The following is a 19,362-nucleotide window of genomic DNA, read 5'->3' as shown; positions in this document are numbered from 1 at the left end:
AGATCGCCTACGGGAGTCAGATCAAAAGACCTGCACCTGGCGAACCGAACTTGTCCTCAGACGCTCCTGGCACTAAAAGCCAAACGCCATTTCATTCCATTCCTTTTCATGTAAACTACAAACAGTATCATTCTAACCCTACATGCAACGTAGAAATGTTTCACAGATATTTGAAATGCTTGTTCCTGTTCATTTACCAATTATAATCACAACAAACAATAGGCCTATCATTTCAAACCAACAATTTATGTCCAACTGGCCATCATTACAACAATTTTATTGATGATAGCAGTCTTAAACTGTACTGTAGTTATTATTTACAGCTAAATTTCATTCACCTTAAATGCTCTATAAAGTACATCATATGGCTGAACAAATACTTAAAGATCACAACACTCGCTTCATTCGCACTAACCAACTACTGTAATTTAATGTACCGTAGCCTAACATAATATCCTAATGTAATCCTTAAAATAGCCTAACCTAGGTTAACTCAACTTAATAGTGACTGAATTTCTATTTCTTATGGAATCGTGTCTACCAATGGCTTTAATTTTCTTAACCATTATTATTATTATTATTATTATTATTATTATTATTATTATTATTATTATTATTATTATTATTATTATTATTATATGCATGAATATTTGGACTCAGCTAAGAGCCCCGTGGCCGACAAACCACGCTCCCTAGTTAGGAGCGCCTGATGCCCCTTTCAGTCGCCTCTTATGACAGGCAGGGGATACCGTGGGTGTTGTTCTACTGCCCCCACCCACGCGGGGAAATCTATTTTGGGTTGTGACTACGAGGCCCTTAGCTGAGTCTTGACAATGCTTTCACTATTCTATCCCATCCGACCTCCCCTGGTTAACACTTGTTCTTTTCCGACCGCGACGACATTAGCGCATTCGAGGCCTAGGAAGTTTTTCATTTCCACGCACTTTGTGGCCTTCATCTTTCTCTTGCCGATACCTTCACTTTTCGAAGCGTTGGTCCCCTTCCATTTGTTTCCTTCTGATTAGTTTTTATAGAGGATGGTTGTCCAGTTGTACTTCCTCTTAAAACAATAATCACCACCACCACTTTGTACTATATAGCTGCATGGGTTATCAATAAACTAGTTAAGAGTAGTTAAGAACATCACTCTTATTGCATATGTGCAGAATATTTTTGCCTTAGAACCCAAAGAAATACCACATGAATGGATAACAAGTTACAATACATAATTTAATGCACTCAACTCAAGAGGAATTAAGTGTTTGTCACCATACTGGGGTAACCTTTTAGAAACGCAGTATCGAAAATTACTTTCTTAATAAAGAAAACGCTGAAGGTAATTTATTACAACCGTCGTTTAGTACTTTAAATGCAGTACTTCAAGTTCAGTATTTCATGTACCGGTAATCATAATATGACACAGCCTGTACAGATTTCTATGTTTCTGTCAGTAAGATTACGTACCGGTATCATAGATGATATTAATAAGAAACACAGTAAGACCAAGTTGTAAGGAAGTAAAAGAGAAGAACATGAGCTTTTCTGTTGATTCTTGTTTCTCAAAAAAGAAAAAAAAAGATTTTCAGGCTCTGTTAATTATCTTCCTATTCAATAGCTGTGAATGTATTCATATCATTTAAGTGTTATACAGTTATATAAACATGACCAGTAGATGCCCAATTAAATTCTTTATGAAAAATAGTTGGTATTTTGTTTTTATTTCAATGTACGGTACCGAAATCCTCTAAATTCAAATACACTTGCCTTTGGTTACGCTCGCTTAAAGACCCAATATGGCGGCTCCATAAGTAGCATTCGTGACTTGACCTCCCTAGACAGACCTTGCCAGACCCCCTTTTGCCACCACTTTTCAGAGTTCCTGAAGGGCCCTCACAGCTACCGTAGCGGTCCCAGGGCCCTCAAAGTCCCCACTGTACTTCAGCCCTACAGGCAGTCCCCTACATTGGCTGTCCAAACTCCTTAGACCAGGAGGATGGAATTAATTTATTCACACACGTTCTTTATTTACAATAACCTGCACTGGTCGAATGCCCTCTAACATTTCATTTATTTTCTCTGTTGCTGTTTATTCTCTTCTTGAATATCTGGACAGATTTTGGAAAAGGATCAAACACTACCCTTGTAAAACTGTTCCACTCCTTCACACCCTTCCCAATGAATGAAAATTTACCCCAATCGCTTCTGCTAAAATTCCTTCTAATTTTACACTTGTGGTCAGTCCTGCCGATATAATTATTTTCCAACTGAAGCCTCTCACGGATATCTCCCCATGCTGCTTCTCTTGTATAGGCTCTATATAATCCAATAAGTCTAGTTTTCTCCCTTCTCTTACTTAAAGTTTCCCACCCAAGTTCCTTTAACATTTCTGATACACTACTCTTTCTCCTGAAATCCCCTGTTACAAATCTTGCTGATTTCCTCTGCACACCATCTATTTCTTTCATTAGGTATTCTTGGTGAGGATCCCAAACACTGTTTGCATATTCCAATAATGGACGAACCATGCTTAAGTAACTTTTCTCTTTTAATTCTTTGTTGCATCCTTTAAGTAGCCTCATTATGACATGTAATGATCTATATGCTTTCCCAACAATGTCATCCACATGACCCTTCCAGTGCAAATTACTTTCAAATCTCACACCTAAGTATTTGCACTTGCCATCTTTTGGGATAACTACCCCATCCAAAGTATATTCAAATTCAGTTTTAAAACTCCTGTTTGTAAATGTTGTAACAGTTGATTTGCCTCCATTAACCTTCATATTATTTTCTTCAACCCATCGTTGGATACTCTCAAGGTCCTTTTGTAATTCTGAACAATCCTCGATGTTATTTATTTCTCTATAAACAATTATTTCATCTGCATACAATCTTATTTTTGATGTTATATTATTCCCTAAATCATTTGCGTATATTAAGAAAAGTAACGGACCCTTCCAAACTTTCTCTTCCTGCGATACATTATTTCCTACTTTGACATTCTGAACCCTTGAATTTAGAAATGTTTTTATCCGACATGTAACCCTTACGTCCAATCCTATCCCCTCCAATTTCTTAAATAATATTCCATGTTTCACTCTATCAAAGGCTTTGGAAAGATCTATAGCTATGCAATCTAACTGGCCTCCTGAATCCAACTGATCTGATATGTCCTGCTGAAATCCCACTAGTTGTGCCTCACAAGAAAATTTCTTTCTAAATTCATACTGGCTCCTCATGAACCAATTTTTATCATCACATATCCCTCTGATGTACTTTGATATTAAACTCTCCAGTATTTTACAAACTATGCTGGTCAGGCTGATGGGTCTGTAGTTCTCTGGTTTCCTTTTATCACCCTTTCCTTTATAAATTGGTATGATTATAGATTCCTTCCATTCCTTTGGTATTATACTATTAGTTATGACATAGTCAAAGAGAAATTTTAAATAAGGCACTATGTACCACCCCATTGTCTTTAATACCTCCCCAGTAATTTGATCACTTCCTGCTGCTTTTCCTTGCTGAAGCAGCTAGATTTCTCTGAAAATATCTTCATTTGTGAATGAGTAGCTTCTTGTTTCCCTACGTGTCTCTCCCTCTGTATCTTCTGTTTCAGGTTCCAACTCCTGACATTCTTCTACTGAATCTCTGAATTCCCTACTAAATAGGTTTGCTTTCTCAGTATCTGTTAAATAGTGTTCACCCCCTTCTTCCACCATTGTAGGAATATGGATTCCTTTTCCTAGCACAATAGTACACTAGCACAATAGTTGTACAAGTATGAGTAAGTACCCTATAACACTGTTCCTTTCGTAACTTAGTAAAAAGCACAAAGTCAATAGTTCCAAAAATAAATTGTTCTCTGGACCGCGTCCTTCAGGCGCATTCCACCTCGACATGTCAAAGCTCGTTTGGGCATGTCTGTTCAACCATGAGAGAGATATTTCCCGCCCTCAGGTTCCAACGTAGCCGTCTACCGACAACACCCGAAGCTATCACTTTTGGGTCTTTACGGGGTTGAGTTCAGAATTTCCATGTCCAAGGCTTGGATTCACCGTATGATTCACTGAAAACTTTCCCAGGATATATTTCCAAACCTGGAAAGAGTTGTGTGTTTCCCAACTGTCTGTAAAAGACAAACTACTAGTATCTAATATGGGTACCTTCCAGCTTCAAATATTACTACATTAATAGCCCATAAATTACTACTACTAATAATAATAACTATAGTACTACGTTGTAATGAGTTCAATGCAGGGTGTATATGTACCATCACACAAGTAGCAGCTGATAATACTCATAAGAAGTATATCTTTCCAAGTTTAAATTGATAACAAACAAGAAATCGGATTCAACAGTTTCATATTGAGATTACTCACTTTCAAATTTATATTAAGCAAATTCAAGTCAAGAAATCAATATAAATCATGTCATATCGATAATCGTTTTGAATATCAATGTTGATGTGCTACAATCCATGTTTAATACTGAACGATAAATGTGTAGTAATATGCCAAAAATAAAGAAACGGGAGCAGAAAATGTTAAAGAGCAAATCTATGCTGGCATTAACAGTAATGACGACTCTAGAGGACTGGTCAATGCACTCGGAATCAAGAAAGCAACCGCTTATCGATGGATGAAAATATCAAAACCCAATGTGGCGTTGTGAAATTGAAGAAGTATTCGCCTAGGAAGACTTTAGTAACCATATCTTATTGAGGCTAATTACTTATAGTCACTTATTCAGTCTAATTGAGAGCGCCTGGTACAGTTTTAAGGCTAGTAATAAGATGTAGCTACTCAGTGGATTCAAATTTTAGCTGGAAAAGGCAGAGCAAATATACCCCAAACTGAGTTTCGTCTTCGTCACTTAGGAAATACTGTAACTGAAAACATCCACACAAAAAAAATTAACATTTTTTGTGAGGTATGTATAGCAGTTTATGTCCAAAAATCTATTCCTTGTGTCTTAAACTTAATGGTTATGATTACGTAAATCAGTAGGACTAATTTATGTTCTTCTGAATGTTGTCTCTTTCAATAAAGCTAAGTGCTTAATATTTTCTCTCGTATATTTAATTCAGTCAGTACCATCGCGTAAATGTAGCGTGCCTGTCTCTCACTCGGAGGCACCAGGTTCGTTTCCTGGCCAGGACCTGAGAGCTGGTTCGTGGTCCACTCAGCCTACGTGATTATTATTGAGGATCTATGTGACGGTGTGATGGCAGCCCCGGTCTAGAAAGCCAAGAATAACGGCCGGGAGTATTCGTTATTCTAACCATGCACCTCCTCATAATCCGCAGGCCTTCGGGCTGAGCAGCAGTGGCTTCGTAGGCCAAGGGCACTTCGGGACCGGTAGCGCCACGGATATTTATTTTCTTATTTCAATTTATTATTATCAATTCGAATGTGTCTAGTCTCCGTTTGAATATGTTAAGTCTCAATTTGAATATGATTGTTATCAATTTGAAGTTGAAAAGGCTCACTTTCAAGTTTATCAACATCATTTTCAGCGAGCTCGATATCTGCAGTCGCTTAAGTGCGGCCAGTATCCAGTAATCGCGAGATAGTGGGTTCGGGCCCCACTGTCGGCAGCCCTGAAGATGGTTTTCCGTGATTTCCCATTTTCACACCAGGCAAATACCTGGGCTGTACCTCCATTAAGGCCACGGCCGCTTCCTTCCACATCCTAGACCTTTCCCATCCCATCGTCGCCATAAGACATATCTGTGTCGGTGCGACGTAAAGCAAATAGCAACAACATTTTCCTTTCCCGACCTGGAAGTAGGATGGGTTCCGCAAGAATGTATATAGAGTGTAATGTTACTGTTCTTACTGCAGACTCAGTATGTCCTGTGTTACAGAGCAGATCCGACGTCTGGGTGACGCTCCTCTCCGGGAGGTGCTGGACTCTCTGGGCGGCTGGCCTGTGACTCGTGCCAAGTGGGAGCCACCTACGTTCTCGGTGGAAACACTGCTAGGAAGACTGCGGGGAGAGTACAACGAGGGTGTCCTCATCGAGCAGTGGGTGGGGCCAGACGACAAGAACTCCTCTGTGAACATCCTCCAGGTGCGAACAAAGTAAGAAGAGGAGCATCCAGTGCTGCACCTCATTAACAACACCTCACCTTCTTGTTCCTTCACCAGCCTTCTATCTAGATGTCACTCTTAGGAAAGATTCTGCACATCACTATTGTTGGTTATTAAACACCAAAATCCGTGATACAGTTGATACTAAAGTATGCACATATAACTTCAAAGTGTGTAAGCAAGCTTAATAATTTCTTCTCGAAGGGCAATTTATTGTATTTATTTACGTATGTATTTATTCATCAAGAGTAAGAAACAGCTACAATGGTCTCTTCCCACTTCTACTTCCAACAGACGAATTAAAAAAGTAAACTTCTACGTTAAAATGTAACAATTATAGCAATGGAGCAACAAATCAGATAAAAATAAATAAACAACAACTGTCCAAAAAAAAAAAAAAAAAGAAACACGAAAATATCCAAGTCACCGTAACTCAAGTTGGCTGTAAACTACTTCACATTAACTTACTTCTTATTTCTTCACTTTTATAATTACATTAGTGTAATTACAAGTTCTACTGTAATTACAAGTTCGGTGAGGAAAGCAACGGGAAACTATCTCACTCCTCATTTCCCTTAGTACGCCTCTTCAGTGACGCCTAGGCTATTTATGACAGCTGTTGGCGGAGCTGCAGAGGATCAAATCAGCCTTCGGGCTGAATACCCAACATACAATTACAAGTTTCACGAGAAATGCCTGTCACGTTACGATTTCATCATATTCGTTCCTTAAAATTAATATCCGTATATACATTTTGTTATTAATAACCATAATAACAAGAGCGTCTGTGGCTCAGGTGGTAGCGCGTCGGGCTCCCACCGCTGGTTTCCGTGGTTCAAATCCCGACAACTCCATGTGAGATTTGTGCTGGACAATGCGAAGTGAGGACAGGTTTTTTCCCGGGTCCTCCGGTTTTCTCTGCCATCATTCATTCCAGATACACTCTCCAATATCATTTCATTTCATCTCTCAGTCATTGATCATTACCCCAGAGAGTGCGACAGGCTTCGGCAGCCGGCACAATTCCTATCCTCATCATTATATGGGGGCTTCATTCATTCCATCCCTGACCCGCGCGAATGACTGGAAACAGGCTGTGGATTTTCAATAATAATAGTTTTACGTCTCACTAACTACTTTTAAGGTTTTCGGAGACGCTGAGGTGCCAGTATTTTGTCCAGAAGGAGTTATTTACGTGCCGGTAAATCTATGAAAACCAAGCTGGCGTATTTGAGTACTTTCAAATACCACCGGACAGGATCAGGATCGAACCTTCCAAAGTGGAGTCAGGAGGCCAGCACTCTACCGCCTGAGCTACACCGCCCGGCCAGATTTAGTTTAATTATTTTCACGTGAGATTAATTATGTTTTGACGGATCCAATAATTAACATATAATGAATTATACAACTACCATGAGTTGAAAATGTCCTTACCTAGGAAGTGTATGCATCTAGCCGAAATGTATGAACTTTCATCCGGGAGATACTAGGTTCGAATCCCAATATCGGCAGCCCTGAAGACGGTTTTCCGTGGTTTCTCATTTTCACACCAGGAAAATGCTGGGGCTGTACCTTAATTAAGGCCACAGTCGCTTCCTTCCAACTCCTAGGAGTTTCCTCTCCCATCGTCGCCATAAGACCTATCTGTGTCGGTGAGACGTAAAGCCACTAGCAAAAAAAAGCAAATGTATGTATGAATTTTATCTTGTCAGCTAGTTTCACATTTGAGACGCAACGTCTAACGTAATTTAGACGATATAGGTGTTTATTATTATTATTAATCATAAACAGTTATCAGCACACTATTTTAATCCATAGCCGGTTTTTGGCTTTGTTCTATGTTGATCTCAACAGGGCTCCGTTTTAACTTATATTAATCAATTTTGATGACACTCTCATGTGGATTTAAATGTTGTAAAGAATTTTATCTCTGATGGTGGACCTTGGAGTTTTCCTCTCACAGACACTACCATACGAAAAGTGCCTGCAGTTAAGTACTTGGGAGAATAGATCTCTGCGAATCAGAGCGAGAACCTAGCCATAGATGCCCGATATACCAAGTTTGAAAGGGCTTATCACTCCTGTCGTAGTATCTATTCATCTAAGTGCCTATCCAAGAACCTCAAACTCAGACACTACAACTGAGTCGTCAAAACATCTGTTCTAGCAGCGAACTCCGAGTTCTTTTGAGCAGTGTCTAAGGCTCGCTGGTTAATATTGGGTAATACTAGATGTCTTTAACATTTCAACAACAATGACATGGAGGGCCAATATTTCTCCCACCTTTCAAAAATCACCTACTTAGGCCGGGATCGAATCTGCGCACCTGGATGCATCATACTGGCACTATCTTTGACTCATCGTGGTATCATTTAGCAGTAAGTTAATACATACTCAAAGGCATACTTTTGGACAACCAGGCATCAGTGTGAGTTATTGGTAGCGTAAGTTCTTCAGTTAAGGAAGATATAAAACAAAATCAAGTCTGTAATTTCACATTATTTTCCGCAAGGGCTCTCTATCGAAAGGCATAAAATCAGAGTGTGGATTTCGATTATGCATAAATATTCTAGCCATCATGAAGATAAGCAGATAGTATTGGCAATCTGTGTCCTTCACATGACGGAATATGATGGGCTACTACCCGATCTGAAATCCTGGGGTACACTTTCAATGATCGTTCCACACGCCAGCACGAATATCATATTAAAACAAATTTACAGGCTGACTTCACTGAGTAAATGCATGGCCTTAAAGGCTAAGACATTACTGGACGTTTCGCAGTTTATAACAAGAAATTATTTGAATTCAAGAGATAATGGTATGATGGTAAACGGGACGAAAACTGTTTCACAGAGGGAGAAGTCCACCCAGTTTCAATTGCTATGTTGATGGAGTGATCGTACCTCAGGGGATCAATGAAACTACGCACGTGTTAATACATGAAAATACCTTCATTGAGGTAATCACATTAACGAGGTTATAAATAACGGTTACAGAGCTCTTCATATGCTTATGAGTATAGTCATGATGGCTGATGAACAAAAAATTACCTACGAAATGGCCCTAAAACTGTCTTAAAATAGCCTCAATGTTTTAAATGACCGTATAAAATGGCCAATTTATTTCTTAATAATTGCCTTAGACAAATAATGAATACGTGTTTAGATAACTGTATTGTAAAACAAACATTCTTAACACAAGTAGTGTATACCTACTTAACTATTAATCGATTAACACCAGGACATTTCTATTAAAATAACATAAATACATCCTCATTATAGACTGTTATGAGTTTCAGTGTTCAGTCTGCAAGTATCTGTGAATGTACTAACCGCCGCCAAAATCCTCTATTTGTAACTTGTTCTGCTGCTTTTTTAGTTCTAAACCTCTTCGAATCGTCTGAGTCTACCATCGTCGTCTTGGTTTCCCTCTACATCTCTTACCCTCCATAACATAGTCCATTATTCTCCTAGGTAAACTATCTATCCTCCTCCATTCGCCTCAAACTGACACCACCACCGAAGTCAGCTTATGTGTATATCTTTATCCATCGAATTAATTCCTAATTTACCTTTTATCTCCTCGTTCCGAGTACCCTCCTGCCATTCTTTCCACCTGCTTGTACCAGCAATAAATATTGCTACTTTCATGTCTGTTACTTCTAACTTATGAATAAGATATCAGACTTCCACCCAGCTTTCGCTCCCGTAAAGCAAGGCTGTTCTGAAAACAGACTGATGTAAAGATAGCTCCGTCCTGGAGCCTACTTCCTTCTTACAGAATACTGTTGATCACAACCGCGAGCTCACTGCATCAGATTTACTGCACCTTGCTTCAATCTTACTTGCTTTACTACCAACTTGGGAGAACAAACATCCTAAACACTTGAAGTTACCTACCCGTTCCATCTTTTTATCCCCAAACTCAAATTCAGTTATCTTTGATTTCTTACCTATTGACATCAATTTAGCCTTGGAAAGGCTAATTTTCATAGTATATTCATTGCACCTATTATCATGTTCCAATATATTAGATGCAGGTAGCAGGTAGAGACCCTCTCGGAGGCAGCCTTACCCAGGGAGTGGCGCCCCTGCCTATGTGAGTCCCAGAACACACTGGCCCGGTGTGCAGCATCTGGTGAGGGTCCCTTGCCAGGGTTACGGTGAAGACCTCAACGGAAGCTATGGTGGAGAAGATAGCCTTCGGTAGAGCATAGATGGCGGAAGAGGCAACCTGATTGTCCAGGGCTAAATGGACATCTCCTGTTGGAGGGCAGCAGCTCCAACAGTACCATGTAGTAGCACATGAAGGAGGACTTCATTAGTGGTACTACACTGGATGTGAGAAGCGCAGCTGTAACAGCCTCCACGGTTCTCACACTGCGGCACAGAAAGGAAACGGAAGTCCTACTGAGCTGTCTTTCCAAATCTTCAATATGATTATGGTTACAGATACTAAAGAAACGGCCCTCAGTCCGGGGCACCCGTTAAGTGGGGAGAGGGTGCTAAGTATCCCCCCGAGGTCGAGTAGTGATAAGTTTCAAATTTATAAGAAAAGAATAAGAATCGTCACATGGAATGTGCGAAGTCTATATATGGCTGGGAAACTTGCAAACGTTGAATCAGAAATGCAACGCTTGGCAATCAAGATTTTGGGCCTTAGTGAAGTTCGGGGCACCCGTTAAGTGGGGAGAGGGTGCTAAGTATCCCCCCGAGGTCGAGTAGTGATAAGTTTCAAATTTATAAGAAAAGAATAAGAATCGCCACATGGAATGTGCGAAGTCTATATATGGCTGGGAAACTTGCAAACGTTGAATCAGAAATGCAACGCTTGGCAATCAAGATTTTGGGCCTTAGTGAAGTTCGATGGCCTAGGTCAGGAACACAACGAACTAATCATGGAGTTCTGTATTACTCTGGTTTTTTACTTCGTGTGGCTATTTCTAGCCGAGTGCAGCCCTTGTAAGGCAGACCCTCCGATGAGGGTGGGCGGCATCTGCCATGTGTAGGAAACTGCGTGTTATTGTGGTGGAGGATAGTGTTATGTGTGGTGTGTGAGTTGCAGGGATGTTGGGGACAGCACAAACACCCAGTCCCCGAGCCATTGGAATTAACCAATGAAGGTTAAAAGCCCAGACCCGGCCGGGAATCGAACCCGGGACCCTATGAACCGAAGTCCAGTACGCTGACCATTCAGCCAATGAGTCGGACATTACTCTTGTGGTAACGATCCTCAGCATCAGTACGGAGTGGCTGTGCTCCTCTCATCTGATCTGGTGAAGTTTGCCATCGATTTCATTCCCTTTGGAGAGCGTGTCATGTTTCTCAAACTGCAAACTTCCCATCCTCTCATGAATATTATCCAGGCTTATGCTCCAACCGGCGATAAGGAAGAAGAATTAGTCGAAGAATTCTATTCCATTCTAGAGGAGACAATGTCCCTTACAAAGAAAGGGGATGTAACTCTTGTCCTTGGTGATTTCAATGCTAAGATATGTCTCGGTGCAGAGGATGAAATTGTTGACAATATGGCCTTGGTGAGAGAAATACCAGAGGTGATCTTCTAGTTCAGTTTTGTTCAGAACAACACCTCTCTGTTAATAATACCTTTTTCAAGCTACATCCCCGGTGCTTGTATACATGGACATCTCCTGCAGATTGTGAAGGTCATATTGTCAGGAATCAGACAGAATTCATTCTCATCAAAAGTCATCTGAAAAGATACGTAAAAGCTGTCAAAACCTACCCTGAGGCGGATGTTAACAGCGACCATAATCCCGTCGTCATGGAATTAACACTTCATCGTTTCGTCAAGAACATACGCTCTGACAGACCTAAGCGCATCAATACAAAGAGTCTTGACAACCCCGTATTTCGAGCTCAGACAACCTTGAAGCTCAAAGCACGTACGAGAACAATAAACAACTTGGAAACAGAGGATATTGAATCACAATGGACTACATTAAAGAACATACTCACTGATACTCAATGGAATGACATTGAACATTGGAACAGTTCAAAAAACAGCCATGGATGACAGAAGATAATATACGGCTTATGGACCAAAGACGGAAAGTGAAAAATGTAAGTAAAGTCCAATACCAAGAACCAAACAGGACAGTGAGGAGGAAGTGTAGGGAAGCAAAAGAACTATGGCTTGTGGAGAGATACAGAAAAATAGAACTTCTCCAAGAGAAACATGACTTGTTTAATCTTCACAAGAAATTAAGGAACTTGTAGGGAAATATCACAGGCCATGTAAAGTTATACTGAGGGATGCCAATGACACCATTTTGGTAGGAGTCGAAGACAAGTTGAAGTGTTGGAAAGAATACGTTGAAAACCTATTTAGCGATGTAAGGCCAGACAAACCACCTTTTATTGGCGAAGGCAATGAAACAAGTCCAAATATAACCCAAGAGGAGGTACTGTATGAAATCAAACTCCAGAAGAATTGAAAAGCTGTAGGTCGGGATAAGATTCATGCAGAAACTCTCAAACTCATTTCTGAAGGCCATGGCAGAGGACTAGAGCTGCTAACTACATTATCCAACGCAATATATACATCTGATACAATTCCATCTGACTGGCTAAGTTCTAATTTTGTTACCATACCTAAAAACGCTAGTGCATCACATTATGATGATTATTGTATGATCAGCCTAATGTCCCATGTGCTACAGGTATTTCTGCGTATCATCCACACTCGAATCCACCTCAAATGCGAACGCCAAGTTGTACTCAGTTTGGCTTCAGGAATGGACTGGGTACTCGCGAGTCTCTTTTTTCCTTGAATTTTTTGACCCAGAGATGCCTAGATATGAATGTAGATGTGTACACTTGCTCAATCGACTGCCGAAAAGCTTTCCATTGCGTATCTCATGCAAAACTTGTTGAGATTTTAAAATATACTGGTGTAGATGTTGGTGATCTTCGTATCATTACCCATTTGTACTGGAATCAAACGGTAGAGGTCAAAATAGAAGGAGCTACTATTGAGGACATAGCTATACGAAGAGGTGTCCGCCAGGGATGTGTCTTCTCCCCACTCTTTTTCAACATCTACTCTGAATCTGTGTTCAGAGAGGCTATGGAAGTTGTTAACCTAGGTATCAAGATCAATGACTATGTAATTAATAACATCCGATTTGCTGATGACACGATTGTCTTAGCCAGCAACCCCAGTGATTTTCAAATCATTATAAACAACATCGTGAGGACCAGTGAAACCTACGGTTTATCCTTGAATATAACCAAGAGCAAACTGATTGTATTCTCGAAAACAACAAAACAGGCCTCCCTTTACATCAACAACAACATCGTCCAACAAGTATCTTCCATCAAATATCTTGGAACTCTAGTGAACCAACATTGTGATTCAAAATGTGAAATCTTATCTAGAATTGGACAAGCAAAAAATATGTCAATACCATGAGGACCTTATTCACCAGCCGAGAACTCAACCTCCAACTCAGAGTTCGAATACTACGTTGTTATAACTTTCCTGTCTTTCTGTATGGTTTCGATGGGTGACGCTCAGCCATTTATTGGAGAAGCGGAGTGAAATCTTTTGAAATGTACTTATACAGAAGAATACTCCGAATATCTTAGATAGAAAAGAAGACAAATGAAGAAGTCCTCAACGTCTTGAACAAGAAGAAAGAGCTTCTCATAACCATCAAGGAGCGTAAGCTCGGCTACCTCGGGCACATTATGAGAGGTGAACGATATGAACTTCTCCGACTGATCATTCAAGGGAAGATTGATGGGAAAAGATATGTGGGAAGACGGAGAAATTCCTGGCTGAATGACTTGCGGCGGTGGTATGGACATGCGTCGATAGAAATCTTCCGTGCTGCCGTTTCGCATGTAATCATAATCAATTGGATCTCCAACCTTCGGAGGGAGACGGCGTCATAGGAAGAAGAATATATTAGATGCATGCTTTTGCCACAGTCTACCATTAAGACCAAGTCGTCAGCATAAGACAAACTGCTTATTATATTTCCTCCCTGTTACTTAATACCTTGCAGTGGACGATCCATGTAAACTATGAACAACGAAGGTGAAAGATTGCAGCCTTGTCTAACACCTGTAAATACCTTGAACCAAGAACTCATTCTACCATCCATTCTGATTGATTTTAATATTCTATCTTTTATCCCGCAGTCCCCCAGTACGGGCGAACAACTTTTCCCACGGTACTCGGTCATAGGCCTTCTCAAGATTTACAAAACATAACCATAAGTATATATTCCTCTCATAGCATTTTTCAATTACCTGGCCCATACTGCAAATCTGATTCTGACAGCCCCTTTGTGGTCTCAATCCACACGGGTTTACATCCACCTTACTCTCAACCATTGATTGCACCCTCCTTTCCAAAATTCCAGTGAAAACTTTGCCTGGTAAACTGATCAATGAGATAACTCGACAGTTGTAGCAATCCTGATCTTTGCTTACATATATATGCTTTCGTCAAATCGGCAGGTACATTACTAACATTCTATGCTAATGTTATTACTCTGCGAAGCCATTTAATCCCTGTCTTCCGACTATATTTCACCATTTCATGTCTAATTTCATCTATTCCTGCTACTTACCATTCTTTCTCCTCAAGCGTAATTTCACCAAGATCACTGCCCTTCTCTCCATGAGCTCGGTTGTTAGCGACGTCATCAGCAAGATTTCCCTCTACGGTGAGAAGATTTTCAAAATATTCCTTCCATCTCTCCAGTGATTCCCTGGCATCTATTATGAGTTCACCTGATTTACCCAAAACACGATTCATTTCTTTTTACCCTCCTTTTCTAAGACTTTTTATTACTGTCCAGAAGGGTTTTCCTGCTGCTTGATCTAGCCTTTCCATGTTGCTACCAAAAGCTTCCCACGACTTCTTGCATTCCCTAACTATTTGTTTCGCTCTATTTCTTTCATCTACGTACAATTTCCTGTCTGCATCAGCCCTTGTTTGGAGCCATTTCTGATACGTCTTCTTTTTACGTTTACAAGTTACTCTTGCTTTATCATTCCACCAAGATGTTCGCTTTTTCCCATCTTTACACACAGTTCCCTAGGCATTCCCTTGCTGTTTCTACTACAGCATCCTTGTATGCCACCCATTCTCTTTCCATATCCTGAACCTGCTTACTGTCTATTGGTTGGAACTTTTCACTAATCATAACCATGTACTTCTGTCTAATTTCCTCGTTCCGCAGGTTTTCTATCATTGTTCGTCCGAAGACATATTTTACTTTATTCTATCCTATGCCTAAAGATACTTAGGTCATTATAGATCATACAGTGGTACGTAATCTTCGAAAAATATCCGGAAAACCCGCACATTGCTTACAGACTTCCTGTGCTCAAAGTCGGTTAAGATCCAGTCTATTATGGATATTGTGACCCTACTCCCCCAGTGTAGCGGTGAATAGCGTTATGCTTGATGAAAGTATTCGTAACAGCTAATCCCATACTAGCACAGAAGTCCAGCAGACGCTTCCCATTCCTATCAGCTTCCATACCTTCCACATATTTACCAATTAACCTTTCGTATCCTGTTTCCAACTGTCGCATTGAAATAGCTCATTAGCACTGCCCTATCTTTGCTGTTTACCCTAACTACTATGTCAGTCAATGCTTCATGAAACTTGTCAACTTCATCCTCGTCTGCACCCTCACACCCTCACAGAGGCAATTCTCGCCCAAAATCCTCCAACTCCCCAATCTACCCTCATTATTAGCTCATTTACGTGCCTAACAGAAACTATATTGTGTGCAATAGTATTCCTGATGAACAGTCCCACCCGACACTCTGCCCTTCCCTTTCTAACACCTGTCAAATACACTTTATAATCTCCTGTCCCTTCCTCGTTATCTCACCATACCCGAATGTCATTAGCTCCTAACAGGCCCAGACGCATCTTCTTTTCTGGCTGAGGCAGTTCTGCTTTCTTTCTTCCGTATGCCCCATTAATATTGATAGCTCCCCATCGAATTCCATTTCGTTCGCCAAGTTGTTCACAAGATGTCCCTCGCCTGTCAAATGGGAGTGGGACTGAGTTACTCCTATAGGTCCGAGGCTTGCTCAAAACGTTCTGAGCGTGCTCGGTAAAAAAATCTGTGAAGCAGAATGCTAACCTTACGTGCACATAGTCTAAGTGACGATCTCTCCTTTAACGGGTTAGGGACCACTGGTGGATTGTATAGCCCTAGCCGCCTGAGCACAAGGAGGACTTCGACTCGGAATATGTCCGAGATGGCCACTCACATTCCACAGGTACTGGTATCCCGACGCTCAGGACTACTTACTAGGCCACTCAGCCGTTGCCCGTGGTTCCCGAACTAGGATGTGGCTACAGTAATCCACACCACGAACCATGCATTAAAATAATGTGAAGAAAATAAATACTAACTAAACGTATTTTGGTTAGCATTGCAATACACTTCCCTAGTCATCCTCAAGTTTTCAAAAGTGAAGGATCGGTGGCTATCAGCTAATACTGTTTTATACTTTGAAATAATGATCTCTCTACTTCGACTGACGTAATGGGAGCATATCTGAAATACACTTTTCCACTGGCTGTTAAATTCCCTTCAAAAATATCAATTATGAAGTCTTCCTTTGAAAACATACAGGCTATTTGACACACTGTCTGATATTCTTGCCGCAACCATAAAGACGAACACACGAGATGCTGCCAATTGTGTACACAGTTTTATTTACAAATTATATACTCATTACACGCGCATTAATGAACCGCCATCTTGACAAACATTTGACTGCAACATTAGCATGCCAACCGATTACCAACACAACAAAATCACAACATGAGTTCAAACACTCGATGAACGAATTTCACTAACAAGTCTCATTAAACAACTCTCAAGACGGTACTTCATATACCTTGCCTGGTCACGCTTCTAGAAAAGTATGACCCAAGATGTTTTTCTCGAATCTTCTTGAGTCTGCAGTAACCTATGTATAAATGGGTCGAACATTCTATAAACCTCTAGTGACAAAGATGCGTTGCTCTAGACTATTACCCTGTGATGCACAACATTACATTGGATTTATACATCATATTTACAGGTAATAATAGATTATATACTATTAATTACGTGTTCTTACATTAAATAAAGTCATATTAATATACATACAGCAGACGTGTCGTGACTTAACCTTACACGTTTTATTACACAAGGCAGATCATACAACATACAAAATAATAAATGGTACGACCAGGATTTCTACCAAATAAAGTCGGTACATAACTGCGTAAATAATAATAATAATAATAATAATAATAATAATAATAATAATAATAATAATAATAATAATAATAATAATAATAATAATAACTAATCGAGCTCGACATATTCCCTATTTACCCATGGGTTTAGATAATTATTTCCAGGTTATACTAGTCCATTACACTTGCAACAATCCGAGTATGGTTAACTAAATCAAAACTTCTGAGGTCAGAAGAAACGTTTGTCCGGGATTATTATTTACTAGGGTCGCTATCACTACAGTACCTATATAACATCCCTCTGAATCTGTAGTCTCTTCAATTGATACGTAGTTTCCTTTCCCATTTACGTATTCGGTTTAATGAGTCTTCGTAGTATTCTGATAGGCAGTTTTCACGCAATGTTCATTCGCCTGGAATAGTATGATCAATGTGTCGTTAATTTAGTACTGCCTAGTTTTCTTAGCGGAATATTTGCACTAAGAATACTTCATATAATTCTTTAGAAAGGAAGACGAACTTGTTGCAGCAACTGAAACACTGATTTTTAAAAATATATTTTCAAGAACTTGCAAATGTTTGTCGCGTCCGAAATGTTGTACGGCGAACCGTTTATCTACAGCGACTTTAATTTCGCACACTTCACAGAAGAATACAGTTTCACCAGTTGAGAATATGTTTTCACCGAATTCTGACACATACTTTTCAAACGGCTTGCAGTTGACTCTGTTTTTTTTTTTTGGCATTTCAACTTCACTGCACAACGAAACGCCGTAAACCTACAACACACACGCCTTAAAAGTTGAGTGAACGAACATAGCACTGTCAGATTTGTCAGCACTTCTAATAAAGCGCATCTCGACACAAACCACATGGGGCTCTTAGCTCTTCAATAAATATTACTCATTGTCAGCATCTTAACAGACAGAAGTGTTCTTTAATGAACCATGAAGGCCGTCAATTTCATTTGGGGTTTAGTAATAAACTTCGCTGTCCAAGTGGCCTCATTTCGAAGCCTGGTCTCATTACGAATGTACGGCAGGTGCTGAGTGTGTGCGGTCTCGTTAATATTGATATTGCGTTAAAAATTTCAGTTTAGGCTATGCTAGCAGCAACATTCTGTGGTTTTCTACTTCAACTGAAGACGTATGCGGGGATAGTACCTAATATACAGTACAGTTCATAGCTAGGGCCTTGCGCGGATATACAAAATACTATCTGCATCCTCATCCGCGAATTGTTATCCGTAACAGCAAAATGGTTATCCGCGGATAATTTAAATATTTAACTACTGTGTATTACACCCAAGGTATTGAAACTGATAGATCTGTTCACATAATACAATAGGCCTGACACCTGACACCAGAACAGTCGCAGGTTTATGAGGGATTTTCTGTTGCGACAACTACCGACGTATTGACCTTTGTTCCTTCCTTCCACTAATTGCGATCAGGAGTCAGTTAGGCTTAGGTGAGATTTACGGCTTCTTGGTCTCAAGGCTTTTTCTAGATCATTATTCTCCCACACCATTGTCAAGAGTCGCCTAACCACAAGCAAAAATAAGAGTACACCTAAGTGAAAATAAATAAACGTCATTATTCAGAAATTACCTGCAAAATTATCCGCACTGCCATACAGTTTGTGTCCGCATCCGTGCAGGCCTCTTACTCCAGCTCTAGTTCTTTCCTTCACACATTAGTGTGGGCAACGTGGGTTGTCAGACCTCCTTCCCCCTGTGGGTCGGGGTGGTAGAACACATCCCCTGCCTGTCGTAAGAGGCGACTGGTAGTGGAGCGTGGATTGGTGACCACGGGCCCTCTTGCTTCGAATTTCTTGTGCCAGCCTCCTCGTTTCCACATTTCCTATCCCTACTTCCTTGGTCTATTCTTGTTCTCTTACACGCCCTTCCTGGCTCTTAGCATTCTTTCTTATTTTTTTAAGTATGGGAACTCTTCCACTGTCCCTCTGGTTAGTGTCAACAGATGATAGTTGCCCAATTATAACTTCTCTTTC

At 40.2% G+C, this 19,362-nt stretch overlaps 1 protein-coding gene across 1 annotated transcript in view; it reads left to right on the top strand.

Moving 5' to 3' along the window:
* The window catches only part of LOC136863720 (neprilysin-1), a 729,030-nt gene that overhangs the window by 580,811 nt on the left and 128,857 nt on the right, over positions 1 to 19,362 (top strand). Inside the window, exon 5 of the mRNA XM_067140078.2 lies at positions 5,870 to 6,075. Coding sequence (XP_066996179.2) covers positions 5,870 to 6,075 — 206 coding nt within the window. The remainder of the gene's footprint in view (positions 1 to 5,869; positions 6,076 to 19,362) is intronic.

Source organism: Anabrus simplex, chromosome 2, assembly GCF_040414725.1.
Source record: "Anabrus simplex isolate iqAnaSimp1 chromosome 2, ASM4041472v1, whole genome shotgun sequence".
In the NCBI taxonomy this organism is placed as follows: Eukaryota; Metazoa; Arthropoda; class Insecta; order Orthoptera; family Tettigoniidae; genus Anabrus; species Anabrus simplex.
This window is presented reverse-complemented; position numbering and strand designations above follow the sequence as displayed.